Source organism: Labrus bergylta, chromosome 3, assembly GCF_963930695.1.
Source record: "Labrus bergylta chromosome 3, fLabBer1.1, whole genome shotgun sequence".
In the NCBI taxonomy this organism is placed as follows: domain Eukaryota; kingdom Metazoa; phylum Chordata; class Actinopteri; order Labriformes; family Labridae; genus Labrus; species Labrus bergylta.
In genome coordinates this window covers 26,092,196-26,116,857 of record NC_089197.1, presented here as the reverse complement: position 1 = coordinate 26,116,857, position 24,662 = coordinate 26,092,196, and the positions used below count along the sequence as shown (strand labels likewise).

The window sequence follows — 24,662 nt, the reverse complement described above, 5'->3', positions numbered from 1 at the left end:
CTTTATTAATATTTTTTTCTTTCCATGAACAATTCCCTCCAGTATGACTCTAAGCAGATGTAGTGAACAGGAAACATGATGAGGAAATGATAACACAGAGAGACAGAGAAGCTTTAGAAGATATATTTATATATTTTTTTCAGATTTGAATATTAATGTCAAAAATACATACTATGATATACAGTTTGCACTACATCATCTTAGCATGACAGACGTCACAAGTAGTAACTGAAATATTAATTTAAATATTAAATAAACTGATGGTTAAGTAAACTGAAAGTGAATGTGTAAACACTGTACTAAGGTTACTCTTCCTATTGCAACACTTCCAATAAAGTGGTTCTGTAACAGTACAAAAGTATTAGAATATGACTATTTTCTGTTTCATTTCCAGTTATTATGAGAAAAATAGATCCACAGTGTACTTCTGATGATCTGCTATGATGCTTTCAGTTGAATCTAGCTTGATTGCTTGTTTGACTTCTTTAGTGGTCCATGGTACATGTTGTTTTTTGGACGAGGGCATGGCGCTGCACCAGTCTTCCTCTTCCTTATGCGCTCCCTCTGCTCCGAGCTCAGGAATCACAGGGACAAAGCCAACTGCACTTTCAGTTCAATCAATTTGATCTTCAAAGATTTGAAACTAAACAAGTCACAATTAAAAGGGCCTGGTATTGCATTTATAAAGACACTTAGATTGATCATTTATTCATTATGTCAATAAAACATCCAATCAATAATTTGATTTTGAGCAAACAGATTAATGTAACCTGGACTCTTGCTTTTGTAGAGACCGTTCTCTACTCTCTTGCCAGATGCTGGAGGATACACACTCACAGCAGGAAAAATTGTTTCCTATCATATCTGCCCTTCTTCAACAGGAGAATACAATCTTAAACATTACTTTTTTGACTTTTGAACCAAACTCTCGTATTTTAGCAGAGAACAACGTTCATTTCTGACGAGTCTCCTAGCCTCTTAGCACCTTCTTTGTCAGTCCTGGTTGACAGAAGGGATAAAACTTAACATTTTGGGCACAGGTCAGGTGAGTCTTGTTGATAACTGTCCAGAAGTTGCTGCTTTTTTTAGCCTTGTCATCTAGCCATTGGCTGAGTCAAAGTCTGTCGCTGGCATTTAGGTGTGATTGATGAAACGCTCGCAGCCTGCAGGGCGGAGGGAGCGAGGAAGTCGGGTCTCAGCAGCGGGGAGAGAACGGTGGGTCAATAGGAGACTCTGTGAAGGACTGGAGCTCGTAGGCAGCACCGCTGTCCACCTCCATGGACTTCCTGGAAAACAGCAAACGGATGTCCCTGTGGAGGTAGATCTTCCCAGACTTCGAACTCTGGAACCTGGTTGTGATTGGAGAGGGAAAGAAAAAAAAAAACAGGGACGATGAATAATGAATAATGGAGGGCAAACAGAATTTCTAAAGAATACATTCCAGTCTCATTGGTTTCCTGAAGACAAATGATAGCCTACTGACCTCAGATTAACGAGGTAGCGTAAAGTGCGTCCGTGGCTAAGGGCAAGTGCCTTCCTGCTGGTCTGACTGTTTGTGTCACGACGGACGGGAACAGAGAAGGTCCTCTGGCGAAGGAAGGTCTGGTGTCCAGCTGGCATGGCTCTTAGATCATACATCACAACAAACATCTTCACCACTGTCTTGTTGGGGTTGAATAAGGTCTGGATGGAAAACAAGACAGCAGGACTGAGACAGATTTCTTAAGTCTATGCAGACACAGCAAAGCAGTAGAGGCTGTTTTAAATAAATAAAGTGAACATCCCACTGTACTTAACATCCTAAAAATGTTATTAAGTATGAAGAGGAAATGCTCTGCTTATTAAGAAGTAAAAATCAGCATAAATGAATAAAAACATTCCCTTTAGTCTGCATGTAAAGCAATACAGCCTAATTATAACCACTAGGGGTCTCCCTTCCCTTCTTTTTTTATTTATTCTTTGTTCTCAACTTTGTGTACACAGTGATAAAAAATACAACTTGTTTTGAGGACATTTCTTCTTTGTTTATATTTCCTTACCACTTGAATGGTTCCTGATGGAGGTACACGGTAGCCTCTTTTCCCCAGGGACTCCAGGTTGATCACACCCTGTGAAAAAACACACACCAACCACTGTGTCACAAACAGGTTCAATAGTACGCCAATCCAGGACTTGGACTTGAGTCTGACTTGAGCCCTGACTCGACTGACTCATGCACCGTGCCATCTTATTCAGCCACAGTTTGTGTTGTGATGATGAGGAGATTGCAGTCAAATAACTATGAATTTTTGGCTAACAGTGTCATATAATTTAAAATTCAGATTAATAACAGGTAGGTTGCAGGTATTTTTAAGTTTATTAGACACCTGCAGTGATCCAACCACAGCAGAAACGATCAGTGCGTCTCCCCAAGACCTTAATGCACAGCGACAGTGGTGTAACTTCATTCATAATTTAAATCTCCAGACATGTTGACAGAAGTCTTTGCTATGCAGGTTGTGGATTTCTTTCAGTTCCTCAAATGTTCCAAAAATACTATTTACATAAATGTTCTCAATCCCCTTAGAGTGCCACCCTTACGGAAGAAAATCTTCCCCTCCTATTTTCAGTTTTGGGTTATTTCAAATTGAAGCTGATCCTATAAAGAAGGGAGATGATCCTTCTTTCTTGTGAATATGAAGCCAGATATTCCTAATGTGAGGGATTACGGGGTTTTGGGTATTAGTCCTAGGACATTGGTTTAAATAATCTACAGCCTTAAACAGGGCATTCAGTTCATCTTTCTTCTTACCAAACAGGCCTATTTTCTCTTTTTACAAGAAGTAATACTATCTGCGTACCCTGGAAGTCTTCCTGATAGAGTCTCATGTTCGGAAGTCTCAGTTATCTTTTATCTATTTCAGCCTGGAGTCTTTGAAGTTTCATCCTAGCCCTTTTCCTTGAATTGACTTATAATTTTAACTATTATGCTGAAAATAGATGTTGGGATATTAAGCAATAACCATTTTTATTGGACTCTCCAAAAAGAGAAAACTAGTGCATGTACTTCCAGGGAAAATGCATACAGGTGCAGGAAAAGAAATGTACAAACTGCAGAATAAAGGAAAAAGGTCTGCACACTGTTCAGCTCCCATAGGGCAATTTTATTTATACTGGGCAACTTACAAGATCTTCCTCAGGCATGGTTAAGAAGCTAAACAGTGTGCAGACCATTTTTCTGTTTTCTATTGTTTGGACTCTCCTCCATTACAAAATCTGTAGTTCATCCCATCCCTTTAGAGGTAGTTGTATCTGTTCAGTGCTTGGTCAAAATGAACAGATATAATGCCTTCAAGTCCTGGGTTCAAAAGTTTCAAACCTAAGGTTTTTTGGGACCCACTGGAATTTTCAAATACTTTTGTATTAAGACTTTTGTAGCATAACTTAGAGAAAGGTGTCACCTAACATTTGGTCCAGTTTATTTTATACCACTATAAAGAGAAGTGGTGATAGTACTGTCACCCTGTTTTGTTTCACAACCTACCAGGAAAGCAGATGATCTCAAACCGTAAGTCATTCCTATAGATTTTGGCTGTTTAAATAAGATTTAATTACATCCTGAAACACCAAATCCAAACTGGTTAGGAGTACAATTTAAATAGCTCCAGCTAATGTGATGGAAAGCCTTTTCATCATCTAGAGAAGAGCAGCTATTTGGGTCTCTAGGTCTTTAGTCTGAGGCTATCTGAAGAGGTCCTGCACTTTACAAAACCCGACCTGGTCAGGGTGAATAATAGTACGACATTGTTAACTATCATTGCAAAAATCTTTGCAGACAGTTCACCATCACAGTACAAGAGACTAACTGATTGATAACTTCCACATCCTAGGGGGTCTTTCCCTTTATTGAATCCTCTGATTCTTATCATTTTTGTGTCTATCTACAGAGGGAGAATTCTGCTTTTTTTTAAAAAACATGAAGTTATTAAGCTCATATTTTACCTTCGCTAATCTGGTTTAACAAGCTTCACAAGGGCTTTCCCAGTATCCCGTGTCCTGGTTCATAGTTGAAGACTTTGAGTTGATCTTGTTTGTTAATGATGATTGATATATTCAGACTCTCCTGATGTAGGCTTTAAACCCATTTGCTAAAAGACTGATGTGTTTTCTTTTACATTTAGACAGAAGGCCTCATTCTGTAGAACACTGGTGTTCATTGGCTAGCCTTTAGATCTCTCTTTTTGGCGTTCCACATGAAATAACCAAGTCTACAGGTCAATCAGAGAGTGTGAGATCCAACAAAAAGTTTATGCGAGAATAGACAAAAATTCAGTGTGAAAGAACGTGTAATCTTGAGCAGTTGGGTTTAGTGCTCTCCATCCATCATGTAGTGTAGTGTCTTTACATATGGCCTTTATAGAATCCTGAGTCTTAAATGGCTTAAAATATGATTCTCTGATCTAACTTACAACACATCGAGCACTTGGTTATAGTCACCCCCCTTGACAGTAGAGAAATATCCAAAATCCAAGATCATTTCCTTTAAGTTGGAGATAGAAGTCTGGGTCCTCTATAGTAGGTGCGTATATATAGTACAAGATTATTTACCACCAAGTATTATTATTCACCTCTCTTGATCTTTGTATTCTTTCTCTACTCATCACTGTTTTGGTTAAAAGTATTGTGGTCTTATCAATCCATCTTTCATAGATTATAAATGTATTATTTTCCCAGAGGTGTGTGTGTTTCCTGAAGCATCACAACATCTAAATTTTCCTCTGCCCTGTCAAATTATAATAGTAAAAAATGTTTTTTTCTGTTTTTCTGCTTAAATGTCTCGTATTTACTGCAGTGACATCACTGCACACATGGAAACATTCACAGGGTAATGAACATGGGAGCTCACATGTATATGGGCAGCTTTCAGCTTAAGGTTCAATCATACAGACTGTGAAGAAAAATAAAGGACTGATCAACTAATTGGAAAAAAATGACCTCACCATATATGGTGATGGAGCATTGTCATCGGAGACACTGTAGAATGACACATCAACAGGTAAGGTCAGGTGACTGGGACAGAAGGAGCCGCTGGCCCCGACCTCAGCTGTAAAACCATCGACCATTCCTAAAGGCTCCAGGCGATTGTTCAGTACACACTCCTAGAAGAAACAACAGTTACGTTTTTAAATGGTAAATATCACTGAATTCCAGGATTTAAATTTAGAAGTGTTGTCACTACTGTGTGAGCACTTTGTTCAGTTTAAATGATCAAAGTACGGAAATTGGCCTGAGTAAAAGAAAAAGAAGTATTGAAAAAAATCTGAAGAAAAGACACGATTGCAAGATTTTATCTGAGTTTACCTCAAAGTTTCCCAGCAGACTGAGACTGGCAGGTGGAGCGCTGGCACTGAACAGCTGCTGTGACTCATCTGTGTAGCCCTCTCTTTTTGGACACACCCTAAAGGGTGAAAACATGCACACTTATTCAATCTGTTTTAAATGAGAGCATCTTCATCTTGTAGGTATGTCTGAAAAGATCTGAGTCCAGGGTCAGATTGAATTTTATTTTAGTACAAACAATCAGACAACCTCAAAAATGTTCATTATCACACATTAATTACTAAAAGAAAACACAGATTGTGTCACAATAGAGAGACATAAAATAATTGATTATATGTTTTTTTTATGATCCAAATCTTCAAGAATAAAACGTACCAATAAAAAATGAAATTGCCTACATTGGCCACAGATCATAAAGTGAATTTCCACCTCAAATGCTCAAATCTTGTAACATCTGCTTTATCTGAAGCAACACTGAGTTACCACCTACGCCTGCTGTGTGTAGGCAGTGCCATGAAGCTCAGTGTATTTGTAGCCAATTCAGCACTGTCTGCCATTTTGAGCAGAATGTGTGGAAGCAGTCACAGTACAGCAGAGCTTCAGCAGGTGGCAGCGTGAGAGGAAGAGTCTGCAGAACAGGGCTGACCTCACCTCACCATTAAGAACAATACGTTTATTGTGTGATCTCTCAACATGCACACAATACTTCAAAAACCTGGTGTTGATCAAATATTTTTTGTTGTTTTAGAATGGAAATAGGGTAGCTGTGGTAAATCTTCCTTAAATAAAGGTGTAATGACTTTAGATAGCTAGAAAAATACTGGTGGTGAACTAGAAAAAAGGACATAAAAAAGCCATCACAACAAAGTTTCCATGGTTGGCAGATAAGGCATAATAACAGCTGAAATGTTACAAAGTGAGAAAAACAAAGAGGTTCCTAAATTATGATGCAAAATATGAGTAACTTGATCCAGATGGCACCACAATAAACAGATGATGTGGGAGGCAAATGAAAACAAATAATCCTTTGTCCTTTTAACAGTTAGTAAGACTGCATTAAAGCTGTGAATATATCCTTACAGTTTCCTTGTTAACAAACTCTGTTGCAGTCTGGTTAACTACAGTAACACACACCACAGATGAGGAAGCGTACCTTTTCCCAGAGGCCCAAGGCAAACCCTTACAGCCAGCCAGAGAGGTGTCAAGGTCAAAATAGCCTGTTTGATTTTTCCTCTGAGGAACCTGCAGCACACACACACCGGACATGAGTATCACATGTTAGAGCTCGGATGACAACATTTACATTTGTTTTGGAAAATCTTAGACTTGCAAGAGAGAAGTAAAGGCAGAGTAAGCAAAGTAAAAGCTACTTATTCAAATGTAAAGCATTTAAATTTCACTATAAATGAATATATTTTGAATAAATAAATAATGGTTTGATTTAATGTAAAAGCCTTAGATGGAAAAACGTAACATACTGTGTGTATTATGAAGTGAAATGTTGTGAGCTTGTATATTGGTGAGGCTGAGTGTGTTTAGAACTGTGAGAGAGAATATACAGAAGACAGGAAGCAGCAATGATCAAGTGTGACTGACTAACTCTGTAAAACAACTTACTGATGAGGCACAGTTGACTCACATGCCTTACTCACTTACTGCCTGTTTGTGTGTGTTCTTGTGTGTACACTAACCCTAGCAACAACTCAGCCGCCAGGCGGCAATAAAAACACCTGCCAGATATTTCAGAGTATCTTTATGGCAAACATTCACAGATCCTGCTCTTACGCTGGTGAAAGTACTGTGAGTAATGCATCAGATGGCGTTAAAGAAAAGGGGAGTGAGTGTGTTGTTATGATAAACACAGCTGCACTGACACCAGCATGGACTGACTCAGTAAGTGTTTGAGTGTGCCTGTTAGCCTGCATGTGAAATCTTAACAAATGCACAAAGCAGAAACTGACAATGGCTGCCAGTTACACAATGTGGATGAGTGGATGTGAGAGTGTGTGTGTGTGTTTACTCCTTACAGGGCTGGAGAGCAGAGGCAGGCCTGTGCAGGGGTGGAAGGCCTTGGTTGCTGTGGCGTCTAATGAGTGGCGATTGTGTTTCTTCCAGCTGTTGCAGGGACGTAGGGGGGAGGGGCTGTGAGCTCGCTGGAGCACAAAGAGGGAGAGATTTAAACTCTGCAGGTAAACTGAAAAATCTTTTACTAATTGTATCATGTTATTAAAAAACCATGCACTGTTTTCCTTGACTTTTCAGTTTCACCTGCTCCAAAGAAGACTCCAATTAAAACAATGTGAATTAATGAGGAAGTTCTTTCCAGTTTGAGATGTCTGTTCTTACCTATGCAGACGCAGTTGAATCCTGATTATTCAGAGTAATATAAAACATGTTACTCTAAACGTAACACAAGTGTGAGAACAGCTGGGTGTTAGCTTAGTTAAGCTATTGACTAAGGCTGTTAACAGTAGTAATTGAGTGACATAACTCCCCCTGGACTAAAACCAGTACATTTAATAAGCTTATTGAAATTTAGATTGTTTTTAAACCTCAGTATTATTAAAGACAATTGAAGCTGGTTTAATAATTCAGCTTAAGAGGTAACAAGAAGTGGGAGGATTTATAATGTTTGAACAGAGCAAAACTGGCTATCTTTACTTAGCTAAAGTCTTCCCGTCTAAACTATGCTAACTGGCTGTAGGCTGTAGCTTTATATTTCAAGTACAGACATGAAAGTGGCATCTTCTTATCTGACCCTCACAATTAAAACAATAAAGATGATTTCCACAATGTTAAACATTTCCCTTTTAGAGCTGCATTGAAACCAAGAATGATTTAATCATGGATGGATCATGGCAACTTGAACAACTGAAGAATACTAAATGGGATATCAATCCTTAACAAAAGAGTTATGAGGAATCCCTTACTAGGACAGTAGAAGGAGGGGTCATGTCTGGACTTGAGGTGCCGGAGCATCCAGAGTCAGAGGGTGCCTGGTTCTCATCCTGCAGGGCAGAGGCTTGGGCTGGTGCACATGTCTGCATCTGCATCTGATACTGAGGCTGAGGCTGGCTGTGGTTGTGGTGGCTTGTGTTACAGTTCACAGCTGGGCTGGCATCATTGCAAGTCCAACTAAAGATGTGGGTATTCCGTAGGCTGTTCTCAAGGACAGGGGTGCTAGGGGGGGTTTCATGGCTGCTGGGTGTCCTGACTCTGAGTTTTTCCTGTGGGCGAGTTCGTAAACACTGACCAGTCTGGATTTGAGGCTGGCCTTTAAATGAGGGTTCTTCAAGTGTAAAGTGAGCACCATTTCGGGCCCGGGGTGAATGGCATTCTGCCCCCGGATCAACTCGGGGCTTGTCTGTGCAAATGGACGCGTGTGTGGCAGAAGTGTGCGTGCTGCCTCTGTGAGGTTCATGGCTTGGCATGTTACCATTAGAGTAGCCATTGGTGGCAGTGTGTGAGGCTTGTGGGCTATGCGCTGTGTTTGAGTATGTGCGGACCGTGTGTGTGATTGTTGTTGTGTGCGTGTGGTGCAGTGGGCTGCCGCTCCTGCTGTGCCTGGGGGACAGAGAGGGTACAGACAGTCTCTCCTGAATAAGTCTGGTAATGTCTTGAACCGCCTGGGCGATCAGAGAGCTGTCTCTACCACTCTCCTTCTCTTTTGCTCTCTCCGTCTCTCTGTTTCTCTCTTCCTCTATGTCTCTCATCTCTGTCATTTTCAGCTTCCTACAGGTTGCAGGTTTAGGGGAGGAGCTCTCCCGTTTGCAGTACGAAGTGTCAGTCACAGGTGTGTTGAAGGGACTAGGCCACACACGTCCCACAGATTCATGGGGCGGTACCTCCGCCTCTTTGGTCTTACTGGCAGTTATATCGTCATGGTTACTGCCCCACATGGCTTTGGGAGGGTTGTCAGAGGCAAAAAGGCCAGGAGGGAGGGGCGGTGCTGTGGGGTCGCAGAAGTTGAGCCTCTGTGCAATGCGGGCAATGACTTCCTGTCTTTCCTGGAGCAGGGAACCAATCAGAGGGTTTGTCTCAGATCCAGAGGGCCTTGGAGAGGGGCAGCGGGGCGGTTCAGCCAAGGAGAAATTCTTAAATGCTCTCAATGGCTCAGGGATGGGTGTCTTTGACTTGTCAAGGCTGTTGATGCCAGGCCCATGGTCCTCCACTTGTGTGGGGTCAGATGAACCATTGAGAGCCGTGTACAGCCACTTCCCTGCTTTGCCTGTGCGGAGCGGAGAGGGTGAGTGGGAGCGGGAGGGCTTGGGGGAGTGAGAGGATCTGTGGAAAAGTGGGGAGCCCTGATGTTGGGGGATGCTGACCTGCGGAAGCTCTCCGTTCTGATACGAGTGATCTTCAGCAGGCTCCTGGCTCTTCTTGCTGTAAGGATGTGGCACTACAGTTTGTGGAAGGCTGTTAATAGGGATGTTGTTGATAGGAAGATTAGGAATGGGTAATCCATTGAGGACAAGGCCAGGAGTATTGGAGCTTTTGCTGAACATGTTAGAGTTGTGAAGGAGGTTGTCTTTGCTGAGGTCCTGGCTCTTTTTGAAGGTTGGCAGACAACTGTGGGTGTTGAAGTTTGGACTGAGGCTGGAGGTCTTGCTGTAAAGCGGTGGAAGGCCCGTATGGATGCTGCAAGCCAGGGTGGGGTAGGTGGGTTGGCGGGGGAGCGACTGGACATGAACCTGGAGAGCGACACTCTGGGATACATTGGGGATGGGGAAAATGTGCTCTGAAGGCGGCTGGGAAAACTGCCACACCAGCTCCTCATCAGCAGCACTGATCCTGTTTGACAGAGAGAGTAAAACTGAGATTGAATAGAAGCATAGTTTGTAAAATATGGAAGAATTGTCGGAGCCTCCAAATATTTAGATTAAACTACTCTAATGGAATTTTCAAGCCAACACAGTACACAAGATTTGAAGCTTCATTTAAATTTGAAAACAAAATAACTTCAGATCAGGTTTCTTTAATAAAAAAATCTTTTAATAGTCCTCAGCGAAAAGCATTCAGCCCACAGGTGTCAAAGTCTTGAGTGAGTGTTATGTCTGACCTGTACAGGATGTTTCTGGGGACGATGCCATGGGAGGCACTAAGCCAGGCGCTGAGCTGGGAGAAGAAGACGTAGGAGCGAACAGCCAACAGCAGGGTCTTCTCCTCAATGAAGCGATCACCGCTTCTATTAAAACACAGTCACAGAGAGGTGGAAATGTGCCAGTATGTCAGGTTAATGAGGAAACATTTCCAGGATGTGTGTGTGTGTGTATGTTTTAAACAGTGTCCCCTGTTGCTATGTATGCCAGTAGGAAAGTGGGCCAACTTGTGAGGCTACTTAACCCTCTAAGTGCCAAACCTTTTTTTTTATATTCTTTTACTTTTTCCTTTTAATTTTGTTAATATATATATATATAACATTTTAAATCTCTTTATAGCTTTAAGTTCTTAGTTTTAAATGGCTCTAGATTTTTACTGAAAAACCTCCACTATAAAGGTAAAGCATCTGTTTGTGTGTAACCTACTGTCTTGGAACGGGCTGCAGGGTCCACCTCTCTAGCAGCAGAGCATCTTGCTTGATGACCGGGTCACTGATGGGGTCACTAGGGGGGCACTCATCACCATAGCAACAGTCAGGCAGGAGCATGACCTCAATCATGATGGGGATGCTGTTCCTCCAAAGCAGGATCACCTCAGAACGGGTTCGCCTGGCCTGCCGACACTGGACGCACAAGCACAGGCAAACAGAGGTGGAGGGTTAGTGCTCGTTAGTGAATGTCAACACCAGGGTAGTGACACTTTGGGGCAAAGCAGAAGGGACCCAGAAAGAGCTGCACGTTCAATAAAAATTTTCAGTGTTTTATTTTGGTGGTATCTTATTTTACAATTTTTAAAGCTTGCGGTGGTTAAATGAAGTTTGTGGTTTCAGTGAATGTTACAGCCCTAAAATAAAGAATTCATTAAGGAATAAAATGTCAAAGTGCTGTGTAATGAACTTCTATAATTTTTCCTCAGTTTAATTCCAACTATGTGTCAAATTTCTGAAAAAGTACAAGTATCAATAGTATCCCTATTAAATAAAAAATGTATGTTGCATCCCAGTCGATAGGTAGGCTTAATTTAACGCTTGTTACTTAAATGACGCAAATCAAGCACCAACCTCCCCTAGAAACAGAACAGACAATCTTCTGTTTAAACACTAGAAGAGACGTTTACACAGATGTGTGTTTGTGCATGTGTGCTACCTGGGGCAGTTTGTCACTGCATTCGTGCTTGTGAAGAGGGGGCATGGCCGACTGAGCTGGTGGACAGTGCAGCCCCTCAGTCCTGCCCTTCACCGAGTATTCTGGAGTCCTTCCCTCTGTGATGAGCAAGGTCAGGAACACCAGAAGTTCCTCTGCATCGTACTCGAAAAACTCCTCAGTTGCATCTAGCAAGGCAGAGAAAGAGAGGGTCAGCAGACCTTCTCAAAACACTGTACATCTAAACAAAAATAGAGACGAAAAAGACTAAAATGGAAGATAAACTACTCATTTCTTCATCCTGTGACAGATGCATGGGGAACATGTCACCTGAGCTGACATGAAATGCACATGAATGCTTTGTTTACGTTTGTTGTCAGGGCGAAAGGTCTATTTAATTTTGTCTGGAAAGACTTGTTTAGAGAAGGGGTGTGGGGGAAGGCGACTGATGACACAACTTTTCCAGCTTGGCCACTTTAAAGAATTACATTCAGAACTGTCATGTCAGCTGAGCTTCATACACATAAACACACACAAATTAGAATAGGAAATAATAACTGTGACGTCATTCAGCCATTATCAAACAAAAACTCAACCAGAACATGAGGACAGTAAGGAGCAGAAACCAATTTAGCAAGGGTGGGGTTGGGTGGGGCTGGTATGGTGACCAGGACTTGGCAGGACAGAGAACAGAAGTATGTTTTCACCATTCAGGGAAAAAACTTTTCCCTTCTGAATCAACACCGTTCAAATTTATTACTCTGAAGAAGCAGAAAGATCTTAAATAAATGTATAGCTAATGTGTAATGTGGGGACTCTTCATGTAAAAGACCACTCTTCAAATGCCACTAAATGGAAGCTGTGTCTCGTGGTTTGTCAGTCTCATGCCAAAACAAAATTAACAAAGTCCTGCTCTGTTTTTCTTGTAATTGAAGCTTAGATGTAAAGCAGGGGTATTTTTAGCAGAAGGTTGAAGAGCCTGCTTTAGCTCTCTAGCTCTTTTACCCCTCCAGAGAAAACTCCTAGAATCCCGCAGGAGGTCTGCTGATACACAGCAGCTCAGAGAATCACAGCTTTCTTTCTTTCTAGCACAAATAAAAAGACACGACTTGTGAGGCCGCCTGCTCTTCAATCTGAAAACCTGCTGCCATTCTAATTTTATTTACACAAATTGAGGTCTATATTTTTCTTTTTTTTTCAAAACATTTTAATATGTTTTTAGGTCCTTATGAGGCAGGAAGTAGTAACAATACACACACATATACATACAGCCTGTCCTCCTCCCACCAGAGCCAGACTAACTAGAACAGAGTCCCTCTCAGCTGGCTCTGCAGAAGCGTGAACTATGAGCTGCTGCTGCATGTGTGTGTCTCTGTGTGTGTGTGTGTGTGTGTTTGTGTATGTGTGTGTGTGCGTGGTGTACGTATTGCAGTCAGCCAGTCACGCACATTCCTTTCAAGGAACTCCTCCTACATGCCTTTGAGCTGCTTCTGCACGTGGAGAGAGGCGCAGTCCAACACAAAACATGAGGAGGGAGGGAGGTAGAGGAGGGAGGGAGAGTGGGGGTCTGTTAGCCAGCTGTAGGCTGAATAAGCTGAGGGTGAATGGGACGTAGAGAGAGAATATATTCAGAAACAATCTCCTTTTTTCATTAGCAGCAATCAGAAAGTCTCACAAAGAGAGAGAGAGTGATTAACAGTGGGATAATTAGAGGGATAGGAAAGCATAAGGTTAAAATATATATGACAATTCAAGGTCATAGAGTCCATCATATTAACATGATGGTATGAATGTACTCCTGTCTGTGGTCAGGATATATTCCCAGTCTGGAGTGGAAAGGCTCCAGATCCTGGTTCTATCCTGGATGCACCATGAAGGAAGCAAAGAACAAATGAGAAAGGAAGCTTGGAGGGATGAAGGGAGGGAGGTAGGACACTGTTTAAGGGAGTAGCCTCAGTGAAAAAGTGGGTTACACAAACCCCTTTGTAAACACACACACACACATATACATACACACACACACACACACACACACACACACACACACACACACACACACACACACACACACACACACACACACACACACACACACACACACACACACACACACACACACACACACAGAGCCCCAATCATCTGTGCACATTGGGTGTCAGATTGATGCTTTCTAGGAAAGACAACCCCAAGAACACCCACACACACACACACACACACACACACACACACACACACACACACAGAGTGCAGGACAAAGGACTAGTGATGGAGGATTTAGTTAAGGGGCCCAACAGCCTTCGTACACATAGATGAGATCTGTCATTCTTTAGGGCGTAATGCCTGAATAGAGCATTCCTAGAGAGCCTACGCACACGCACACACACACAAGCACGCCTGAATGGAAAAAATCCATAGACTTCAAAAGAGAACGCTGCATTCAACATGCAGATGATTTTTACCAAACTGAGACCTAGTTTTGTATTTTTAAAAGAAAAAAAATCTCATGTTGTTATCTGGGGTGGGGGTGGGTGGGCAGAGGTTTTTCTTTTTTTATCCTGAGGCAAGATGCTGAATCCCTAGAGTCAAATCAGGCACCCTTTGAATCCCTAGTTTGGTATAAATGGTTAATATAATTTTGGGGATTTGTGTAACAATCTGTTTGCCAATCATTAAGCCTTTAAAGCTGGGCTCAAAGTTCAATTCTGTGTTTTTGTCCCCCCCCTTCACCTTTCTCCTATCATCCCCCTCTGGTCGGTGACTAATTAATTCCTAAATCTCCATCTCTTTAAGATTAGGAATCTGTCTTTCATCAACTTGAACTTTTACTTTATCTGAATGTGTTTTCTTCCTTCTCCCTCTGTGTACTGCTCCCTCTTGCATTAGTGATTAAGAAGTACCATAGGAGCTACTAGCACTGCCTAAGAAATGCAAACAAAATATGTCAGGCAAAAAAACACAGTCAGGTTATGATCCACTGGTTCAATAATAAGAGACTTTGCAGAAACATCCTCGCTTAACAGAAACAAACATGTAACAACAAAGGAACACTGATCGTTCTCTTTTCCATGTGCGTGTGACCTCTCCTCCATCAACCGATAACGGGTGATGTGAATTATGTAACAGGTTGGATTTAGATTCTGGCGTCTTATTATTAGACCTGTGACCGCCTGCCACCAAGTGCAGCTGGAGTCCCGTCTACTGATTGGTTTGTTCTGCCTGTATACACAAACACACGTTCATACCCCTTTCAGGCACACACACCTCTCAGCTGTCTCAGTGTGCTCCGGCCAGCAGATCTGTAAAGAGTCATGTGGGATGGAAAAGGCCTCCAGGACAAGAGCAGAGGGACCAGCCTCAATAGCAAACAGTGCTCAGAGGACACACACCACAGTACACACTGACACACACTTTGGTGTGATTCACAATTACCTAAGTGGCAAATAGAACATGTCAGCTCCTGGTCAGAAGACGATGACCTGCGGCCAAATTCCATATGTTCGGTCCGTCTCCGCTACGGTACGGTAGCGGAGCTGATAGGTTTTCAGTTTATTCAATGTGTGTGCTTCACTGGTTCTGCTGCGTCTCAGCTCGGGCAGTCAGGAGCCCTCCTTTGCAGATATGCAAGGCTTCTATTTATGCCCGCTGCTGGAACACGGCGTATCAATTATCATAGAAAAGATCAAGTGGGACAGGAAGTCAGACACCGAAATTTATTTTCAGAATAAAACACTCCATTTGGCTGATTCAGAACAGATAGATAGATAGATACTTTATTGATCCTGAGGGGAATTCAAATTTGCCTTTGCTCTGGCCTTCCCAGGGGTCTTTCCTCTTTCCTATCAATTTATTTTCGTTAAAGAGAATACATTTTTGACCATTGACCATATGCGTGTTTGTTTCTGTGTTTTAAATGGTTTTATACAGTTTTACACCACATACATAGTATGATCTCACACTGTTGCGGGTAAATCTGTAAAATTACCGCAGGAATTCCTTTTTTCTCTACACTCTAGTTGTCCGTGCTGCGAACCGAGAACTCAGTATGTGGGTGTTGACGGACGAGGGTGCACGGAGCCGTAACGGACCGGAGCAGACACGCAATGCACAACATATATCTGGTGGAAGTTCTGGGTTATAATAGTTATGTTTCGATATATGTTTGAAGCTTTTCATTGCAATACATGTTGCTGGGATCATGTTTTGCATTTGGTGTGCAGTAGTGTGAATGCTGTGACAGAGAGACAGATGGGAAGAGGGACACAAAGTGGGAGACAGATACGCACACATTCAGATAAGCCGACCCATTAATCTGTGCACTGTGGCCACACAAGCACTGCGTGGTTGGCCCCCTTTTCAAAGCACAGCTCCTCTGCTCTCCACAGTCATTTACACATATACACTCACAGCTAATTTGAATGCTGTGTAAGAACCAATATGGTGAAAAAAAACCACTCTCATCCTCCTCTGCACAGCCTTCTCTACGTGTGTCATTTGTTTATGTCTATGCTTCATTTGAATGAAACAGGGAGCATATTAGAGTCCTGCTCTTTCCTCTTTAGTGACACATCTGTGCTGGGAGACCAAAGCCTGTGGCGGATGAGACAAAAACAGAGTCTCAGATCAAAGACACGACACTGATGAGCTCACCTACAGCAGGGCAACTGGTTATGAAAAGATAATAAGAGATAAAAGACTACAGGGCAGCAAACCAGTAAGCGCTGAGGCGTACTTCATATATATATGGAGAGAGAGAGAGGCAGAAGGTTCACACAGATAATGGAATAAGCATTCAGAGTGATTTAGAGGGCAAATGGGAGACATGCACAGTTCGCCCAAAAGGCAGACAGGAAGTCCTAAAAATTATGTTTTTTGATATCTGTCTGTCATGAAAATGTCACTAAACATTTGGTGGCTTTCGAATCAGCTGAGGTAATGTAAAACTAAGTTTACTAAATGTCAGACACTAAGTAAGACACATCAACCAAAGTATGTTAATAACTGGCAGGTTGCTGTTATATTACAGTTATGCATGGCCTAATAGCAGATTTTCACTAACAGGAATGTCACATGGGAAATTTTCACATCTATTTCAAATTGTTTGACTAAAAAGTAAACACTGTATAACTTGTGAGTTGGCTTTTAGGACAAGGATAAACAAACTGAGGGTATTAGAAATTAAGTTGACATGTATCAAAGTCCCAAATTCCAACTTATACCTAAATGTTTAGTTTGCCAAAAGAATCTAACAAATTGTAGGACTGGCTAGTTGAGTAACATTGTAATTGTCGGTTTCTTGAGCAAGACAATAAACCCCCCTACTATCCCACTGTGGCGAAATCCATTTTCTCAAGATGATTAATTATAATGAAACTAAGAGTTCAAAGGTCTGACCAATTTCTCTATGAAAATACAGTGTCAGAGACAGCAAAGGATTTGCACACTTCTGCAATGCTCTCGTTCAGAAGTATTTTCTCTACGTCTGAGACCTGAAGACTCCAGATAAGAGCCTGCCAGGAGGCTGTGTGTTAAAGATGTTCCAATGCAGCATCAGTGCAGCAGAGCCAGTCTGCTGAGCTCACTGAGGTGTGTCAGCTTAGCACACAATGATATCTAACTCGCTGTGAATGGAACCAAACAGTTAAGGTTCAACCTTACCATCTGCTAAATTCTCATTATGATCAGGTACAGCAATGGATGTACTCGTTAGGGAACAAGTCGGAGTAAAAGCTTCACTTCTATCTTTTAGTCACCACTCTGTGCCAGCATATGTAAAATATAAATGCAAAACCACTGTGATGTAATAGTCTGGCATTGAAGTATGCATGGATATGTAGATTAGTCTACGTGCTACATACATGCATGTACAGTGTGGTACACAATATCTTCAATGTTATATGGTTGCAGAATATGCAAAAACCTTAATTGCCTCTCCCACATATACATTAACAGGAATCTCAACTGTATATAACAAAACATGGTATCTTTTCTTTTTTTTTCAACTCACGGCAACACTAAATAAGACTGCATCAAATATGTTGAACTGTGAGCAGCTAAGGCAGAAACAAAAACAAATCTAAATATATCACAAGCTCTGTTCTGCTCTTGCTGGAAAATGTTTTGATGTGTTTGTTGGATGAAAATAGTCAAAGGCATCTCAAGGATCTCAAGGATCCTCTAGCCACAAGAATTAAGAAGAAATGGGCTGGTATAAAACTATGTTGAGGATAAAAAGACCAAACACCCACACATAACATAAAAACATCTACACTTCTTTATGATGAATACAGAGGAAAAATTGGAGATTAGGCAGACAGTTCTCACATGTTTAATCTTCTTACTCCAGCGCCTGATGAGATAAATATAGGCACAATTTGGTTGCTCTCAATTTCAATTTTTCTTTACGGCTCATTTCAAAGCATTAGTTCTCCATTCAACTTTTCGATGACATTCTAACATGGGCACTGCTGTCAGACATCATCAAAAAGGGGCTTATGCAGTGAATGCCTGAAGTCAAACATGGCGATAAAATTAATTGCAAGACTATAAGAAAAGTTCCAACAGCAATAGGTTACTTGCTTAAATGCTGACACATGTAAAGTTTTGCTGCTTTGATTTTTACGTACTCTGACAGAAGAAAGCTACAATTTCAATGTACAAGTACCCCATCTTCCCACAGCCCAAGACAGCTAACTCAGCGATTTCTTTGGATATAACAAAGGGACTCCCCTAAAATCCACCACTGTGCTGGGCTTTTGAAGGCTGCCAGGACATCCACTATGTGGATATCCCCAGAGGACGAGAGCGCACAGACAGTTTAAAAGTATTGAAATGCACTGGTAGCAAAGCAGGTGGCAGATTTGAAATGTCAGCAGCTCGTGATACTGCATTTTGCCACCCCGGGAATTGTTTGCAACTTCGTCTTTTTCTGTTCCATGGCCAGTTCTGCAGTCTGACAGACTATATTTGGAGACCAGCTGGTCTGCAGGACCAAATAAACTAAATCTCCTCTCCCATATAAGGGAAGGAAACTGCTTTATGTGTCTTTCAATATAAGCTCCTTACAAACTCTTCTTGTCCATGAGCACTTCAAAACAAGAGTCTTACTCCAAACATTTTGTTTGTCCTGAAATATACAAAACAACAAATGAGAAAAGGCCTAACGTGACGCTGTTTGAGAGTGTGCAGTCTCAATTGTCACTAAACTGTGCACTCATGCTCTCTGTGTGTACTAAGTATCCGGTGACAAAACTACAACGCACCCAACTCCATAACCTTTGCATTGACATACCTTCAGCTGTTATTCAGGACTGTCGTTAGTAAACAAAACTTTCTTTATTTGAATTGGAGAAATGCTGAAATGAAAACTAGTCATGTGGTGCCCAAAATACATTTGTTTTTAGAGGGCAAGTAGTTGCCTTTTATTAATAAATGTATTAATGAGGAGCTTGTGTTAAGCATTCCAATCTTGAAGAGTGTCTATGTGCAAAAATTGGCTGCGCTATAAGCATATTTCTGTGACAGTGACCTGACAATGTGTGTCTGGACAATGAATGGTGCTGCTGTGTTCTGTGTGATGTGCAATGGGTATATATACAGCATTTGAATGTTTTGTGTTGGAGCATTCTACGATGTACACTGAGATAGTCTGTTGTGTCTGTGGAGTTGTTTATGTGATCACACTCACTTTATGTGTGCGGCGCTGTGGATGTTATTTAAAGTGTTTATGCCACTCTAAGCCAATTGCCGCTAATTTTAAGTTTGAATAATAGGGTCAGCTGTGTTTCCATAGTGTTTTATAACAAGAATCACACGTCACTGCCAGCTCACCTTTCCTGTTTTTGTCTGCCTTGTGTTACAGCACTAAAACACACAGGGAGTACTGGCAGAGTGGGCCAGACTGTAAAGAATGGTTAAGATCACTTGTTATCTGTTAAATTAAAAACATCACAAGTAATCCTAGCAGACTTTTTGAAATGTTTAACTCTTTATATATTTATATTTTACCAATATACTTTGGACTCATCATCTACTTCTTAATACCAGAGAGTTTTGTAACGGTAACATAACTTGTTGTGGTTTCCTCAAACTTAACTCAAAAAATGTCCTCAAAGCTATGGACTTTGGCTCTCTCACTAATGTATGTGTCCCTCTCTCCCACTCTACAAAACACAAAGGGGCAGATTCACAGCACACACAGCAACAGGCCCTGATTGGCTAAGAAGAGTTAGCACAGTTCCAGCTGAGGAGAACCCTTCTTCTGTTTTGTAAACTCAGCTGCCATTATTCTCCAACATTACACACACTCTGACACAGACTCACACACCACCTTGCCTTCTCGCTAACAATCCGTCATCGTCAGGAATACAAGCCACTGTTGTTTAAATGCTGAGCAACTTGCATGCTAGAGAGCATGTGTTAAAACTTTTCAGCGCAAGGCATGACCTCCTGACTGACAAGACTCGACTCACATGATGTTTAAAAAATAATTCAGGCTCTCTGTCCCTTAGTTCACTCAGTATTTTGACAACTGACATGCCTTTGTCTCTTAAGATACTTCTGGTTCAGTGTTAGGGAAGACTTTAGATGGCCAATTTGACCGTTAACATCCAAGAATTCCAGCTAGACAACTAGCGGACATATGCTTTGAATAGCCATAGCCCACATATTCCTGATCTGCATTTAACAGCACTAAATGCATATAAAATAAAACATACACTTGTCAGGTATACCACTTGACTGGCAGGTGAAGTTTCACATGGCTATTTTTAATGCACTTTTGTGCGTGTTCTGCAGAAAGAAGTTCATTCACACAGATCCAGGTTATAATCAAATCCTACAGTATTAGATCAGCACTGTATGATGAAATTACTGGTAACAATGGTAGCCTATCACGGTTAGATAACCACTGTTGAAAGAGTTCCAATAGTCTGCAAGATTTATAGCCACCACACACTGAGCCGTCTGATTTAGAGTGAGAAACACTCCTTAAACCACACAGGACTGGAAAACAAAATCAGCTGTTATAGCCTTTAAATCAGAAGGAAACTTATTATGGTCAGCCACTATGGTCAGCATATTCAGTATGCTCTCTTCATCTTTGAAAACCACAGCAACTAAAGTCCAAGAGTAGTGTACTTACAACCCTTATTATTCAGATGAGTTGCTTGAATACTAAAAGAAGACAAAACAGCCTGGCTGCTTCCAGGTGTAGTTTCATTAGGCTAAGCCAAAAAGGTCATTTATATTAAGCTCATGCTATAAACATTTCTAAGATGAGGCCCATTAGGATGGTCAAACTACAAAAAGGTAGGAGTACTTGTGGCTAGAGGGGCTAAAGTGTTTACAATGTGCTAGCAAAATGTATTTTGATCAAAACAATTCATTACAGCTCCCTTTCCTAATCTCATATTTTCTCATAAATGCATGAAAAAATCAGAACTAGTAGAAGCAGTGACCTGAGGTTTGCTATGCCCTTTTTGACCTTACTTTCACATACTGTAGCTGGGACCCCTAAGCCCCTGTTATTCAGGCAAGAGTGGTCATTTGCAAACTCATTGTTTACCTAATACCTGCTAACAAGGAGTGGTGTGAGTACACGACAAGGTAAGGAACGTGGAATTAACTAACCCCCTTCAAAATAATGCAGTCTTAACCTGGACTTAATTATATAACAATTCTAGATGTAATAATAACATATTATATGAAAAAGCTTCAAATAAATGAAGAACAAACCATTATTAAATGAGGTGTATAAGCAGGAAAGTAAAAACCACGTCATAAACTCCTAATCAGAATAAAATCTCTAGGGAGGTAATTGAATCGTGCAAAATAAAATAAAGTACAACTTTTTTTCCCTCAACTGGTGACTTTATCAAACTTTTTGTATGTATGGGATCTCCTTAGGCCATTTCCTTTTCTTCTAGAGGCAAAATCTGACAAACTCTTTACAATAGAAGTTTACATTTTGATGAGCTGGCTGATGGTGGCTACAGGACACTAGGGCAGTAGGACAGACAACCCTCTCTCTGTAACCAGAAGCACCCTGCTCAACTTGAATGTACAGGCCTCTGACCTCTTCTCTGTTGCCGATGCCAATTTCTAGTAAGAGGAGTCCGAATTGAGCAACCCGAGCAGTGCAGCTCCAAGGCCCACACGGAAAGTGTGTCAGTTGTGGCACAGGCAGTTTGAGGTGGTTTGTGACTGGAATTAAACACCAGGGAAGAGGACGAACAAGGTCAAAGTCTTGAAATGGGAAAAGATTTCAACTTGTATATAAAGCTGTACAAAATTCTATTGTTGACCTTTTCCCCTTTTATGCTGCTTCTTATCTTTAATTGTATTTGTTTGACTTATCATTTAAAACTTTCAAGTATGTGTGAAGCTCCCAAGTTGGAGCGCCGTCACCCCCACATTTAAAACCAGCATGTATTAAAAACACTGGAAATCAGCTGAGTAAAAAAAGAAGAAAATCAACTTGGTTAAACAGGAAAGAGAGTGTCAGCTGCTTTGTTGTGAGGGTGAAGCGCTGCTGCGGGGTGATAGGGGAATCAGCTGGTTGTGGGCCAGGAAGCAATGCCATGAGACAATGGAGAAAAGGAAAGAGGGTAGTTGAGACGAGTCTCCAATTAACTCTACCTCACGCTGCTGTTAATAAACAATGTGCTTAACGCCTCCAGAAGGAGACCCAGAGGTGCTCTCTGTTAACTGAGACTGAGAGCCAGCATGTGTAATGAGTCTGTGACTTAAAGGAATAGTTTGAATGGAAGGTAGATCAATCAAAACTTTACAAGTATGCAGATTTCTCTTCATTTGACTACACAGATTTACAAGTGAAATAAAACTAAAATGCCTTTATTACTCAACCTATCTTATTTCTTTCTTGTTCTCACTCCATACTGTATTCAGACATTACTTCATCTTCCATAAGGGTCTGTTAGTCCTATAACCCTGTTTTTCAGTCCGGCGTATGAACTTTATTAAAGTGCTGGCTAACAGCACACTGTGTGGTGTCTGGTGACAGACCCTGAATGCTGAAGAGGATTCCACTCCTTCAGACCAATGCAGACTCTATGTCAGTGTTAGAATTAAAGATAGCTTACAACTTTTGGAGCTGGACTGCCTTGATAAATTGCAAAAAGGTTTTTTTCCACACATAAAAAACTGGACAATGTCCATTGAGTCATGTTCGGAGTTGTCCTTCCACACATGCTACACACAGCAGGGGATTTGTAAAAATCCCCTTGCACTATGATAAAATAAGGAATGGAGTCTCAGTAGAGTCTGCAGAAGGAGGAGGACTTACTGTTGTAATAGACATTTTGGTGGATATCAATTCAACATGTATTTGTGGGCTACAGAACAAAGACAAACGTCAGGAAAATCAATACAAAGCTAAACAAAAGAGGTTTCATTCTGTGCAGCATCAACAACGTCATCAACCGGCCTCTCTGTTCCTGCCCAGGCTCCAGACAATTACCTCCTGTGTTGGTCCACTTAATGACCAATTGGACTAATTGGACATTACCAGGTCTCCTAGGGGCTCGCAATCTAAAGTCGGTTAAATGTCCAGTTGAACAAATCTGACACTTGTGTTCTCACATGCAGGTCCTGTGGGTAGTCTCTGGAAAAACCCAGTTGGTAGTGTATGTGTGTTTATGATAGTAAGTCAACCTAGACCTATTTCTGTCAATATGCTTTTTGTTGAGATATAATCAGCAGATAGTGGTGGAGGTGTGAAGTGTTGAGGTGTTAACAGCAGCTGAAGCCTATGTGAGGTGAGTCAGAGGACAGGGGAGAAGAAGCAAAGTTGGGGGAGGAATCTAGGAGAAGTACAAGACGGCCAGTGGACTCAGGAATGGCAACATTCATTCTCTACAATGTTGGGAAGAGATAACATTAAATAAACACTTGTAACTTTCACACTATGGGATGAGAAACTGTGTATTTTCTTTTGTATAGGGTTTGGGGAGAAAGCATGATGTTCCCACAGAAATTATAGTACATCTACTTATTCCACATCAGGGATTAAACTAGAGTGGAAAGTATGATGCACAACAGAGGTCACCAGTACATAATATAATATCATTCTAGCAACTTTAGTCAGACTTTGTCAAGAACCACAGACCATGAAATAAGACACAGATATAGAACCAGAGACAATCTGGATACGCCACAGTAAGACAAAAATAAAGACACAATTATATCATCCTCACCACAACAGCAACCCTACCAGGAAAAAACCACCAGGTCCAGATGGCTCTTCCTGTTCCTGCCGAGACGGCTGCTGGTTGGCTATAAGGAGCCACAGGGGCGGGAGGATGTGACGGACTCATAAACTATGACATCACTGGCTCAGTGGCACCCTGGCAGCAGAAACTACACTTATGCCGCTACTTTCAGCCAGTCCTGCACTAAATCTAGAGGGTTTATTTCCATGTGTCCATACAGGTTGTTAACACTGACCCTTCATCAGAGGAGTTGTACTACCTATGTATCACTAAGACTGAAGTGACCATATGCACTCTATATGTATCCATATAAAGGAACAGTTCAACAGTGAATGTTACCCATAAAGGGTAGCTGTGCTAAATAAAAAGATCCAGCATTACACAAGAGCATTGGTGGACTGGGGGGGACTGGGTGTCCAATCCCATTGCAGTGGCTAGGCACGGCTAGGCTACTTACAGTGAAACCTGTCACAACAGCATTGATTTAGGCTGATTACTCTCAGGGCCAGGGCAGTAACTCACAGCTGAATGCCTCCCCAGTATTGGTATTCATTGCGTAAGGCAGCTTTGAATCTCACTGCACAATGGGGAGTCCAATATCCATGTTCAGTACAGCTGGATCAGCAAATGGCAATGGTGTTGTATTGAAAAGACAATATGGCCGAACACTTAGATTAGTTGATTCAATGAATTTCTACTGCAAGATAATGTGTGTTGAAACAGGTTATATTTAGGTCTTGTAAAGAAAAAGAAGTTGCAGCTTTTTACTATATTTAAATGTATTTAAAAGTTTTTGGGGAGCTTGTTGGCCTAGTGTTAGGTTGCATGCCCCACGTACAGACAAGAGGCTGCAGTAATTGTAGCGGGCAGTCCG

The 24,662-nt window shown here is 41.4% G+C and overlaps 1 protein-coding gene across 1 annotated transcript in view; it reads right to left on the bottom strand.

Annotated features, from left to right (window-relative positions):
- Nucleotides 1-108: 108 nt before the first annotated feature.
- The window catches only part of atosa (atos homolog A), a 29,305-nt gene continuing 4,751 nt past the window's right edge, over nt 109-24,662 (bottom strand). The window contains exons 2-12 of the mRNA XM_020636371.3: nt 11,565-11,749; nt 10,845-11,041; nt 10,379-10,504; nt 8,250-10,110; nt 7,347-7,472; nt 6,473-6,561; nt 5,341-5,437; nt 4,980-5,138; nt 2,040-2,108; nt 1,484-1,683; nt 109-1,349 (exon numbers count right to left, since the gene is read on the bottom strand). Coding sequence (XP_020492027.1) covers nt 1,196-1,349; nt 1,484-1,683; nt 2,040-2,108; nt 4,980-5,138; nt 5,341-5,437; nt 6,473-6,561; nt 7,347-7,472; nt 8,250-10,110; nt 10,379-10,504; nt 10,845-11,041; nt 11,565-11,749 — 3,263 coding nt within the window. The 3' untranslated portion in view covers nt 109-1,195. The remainder of the gene's footprint in view (nt 1,350-1,483; nt 1,684-2,039; nt 2,109-4,979; nt 5,139-5,340; nt 5,438-6,472; nt 6,562-7,346; nt 7,473-8,249; nt 10,111-10,378; nt 10,505-10,844; nt 11,042-11,564; nt 11,750-24,662) is intronic.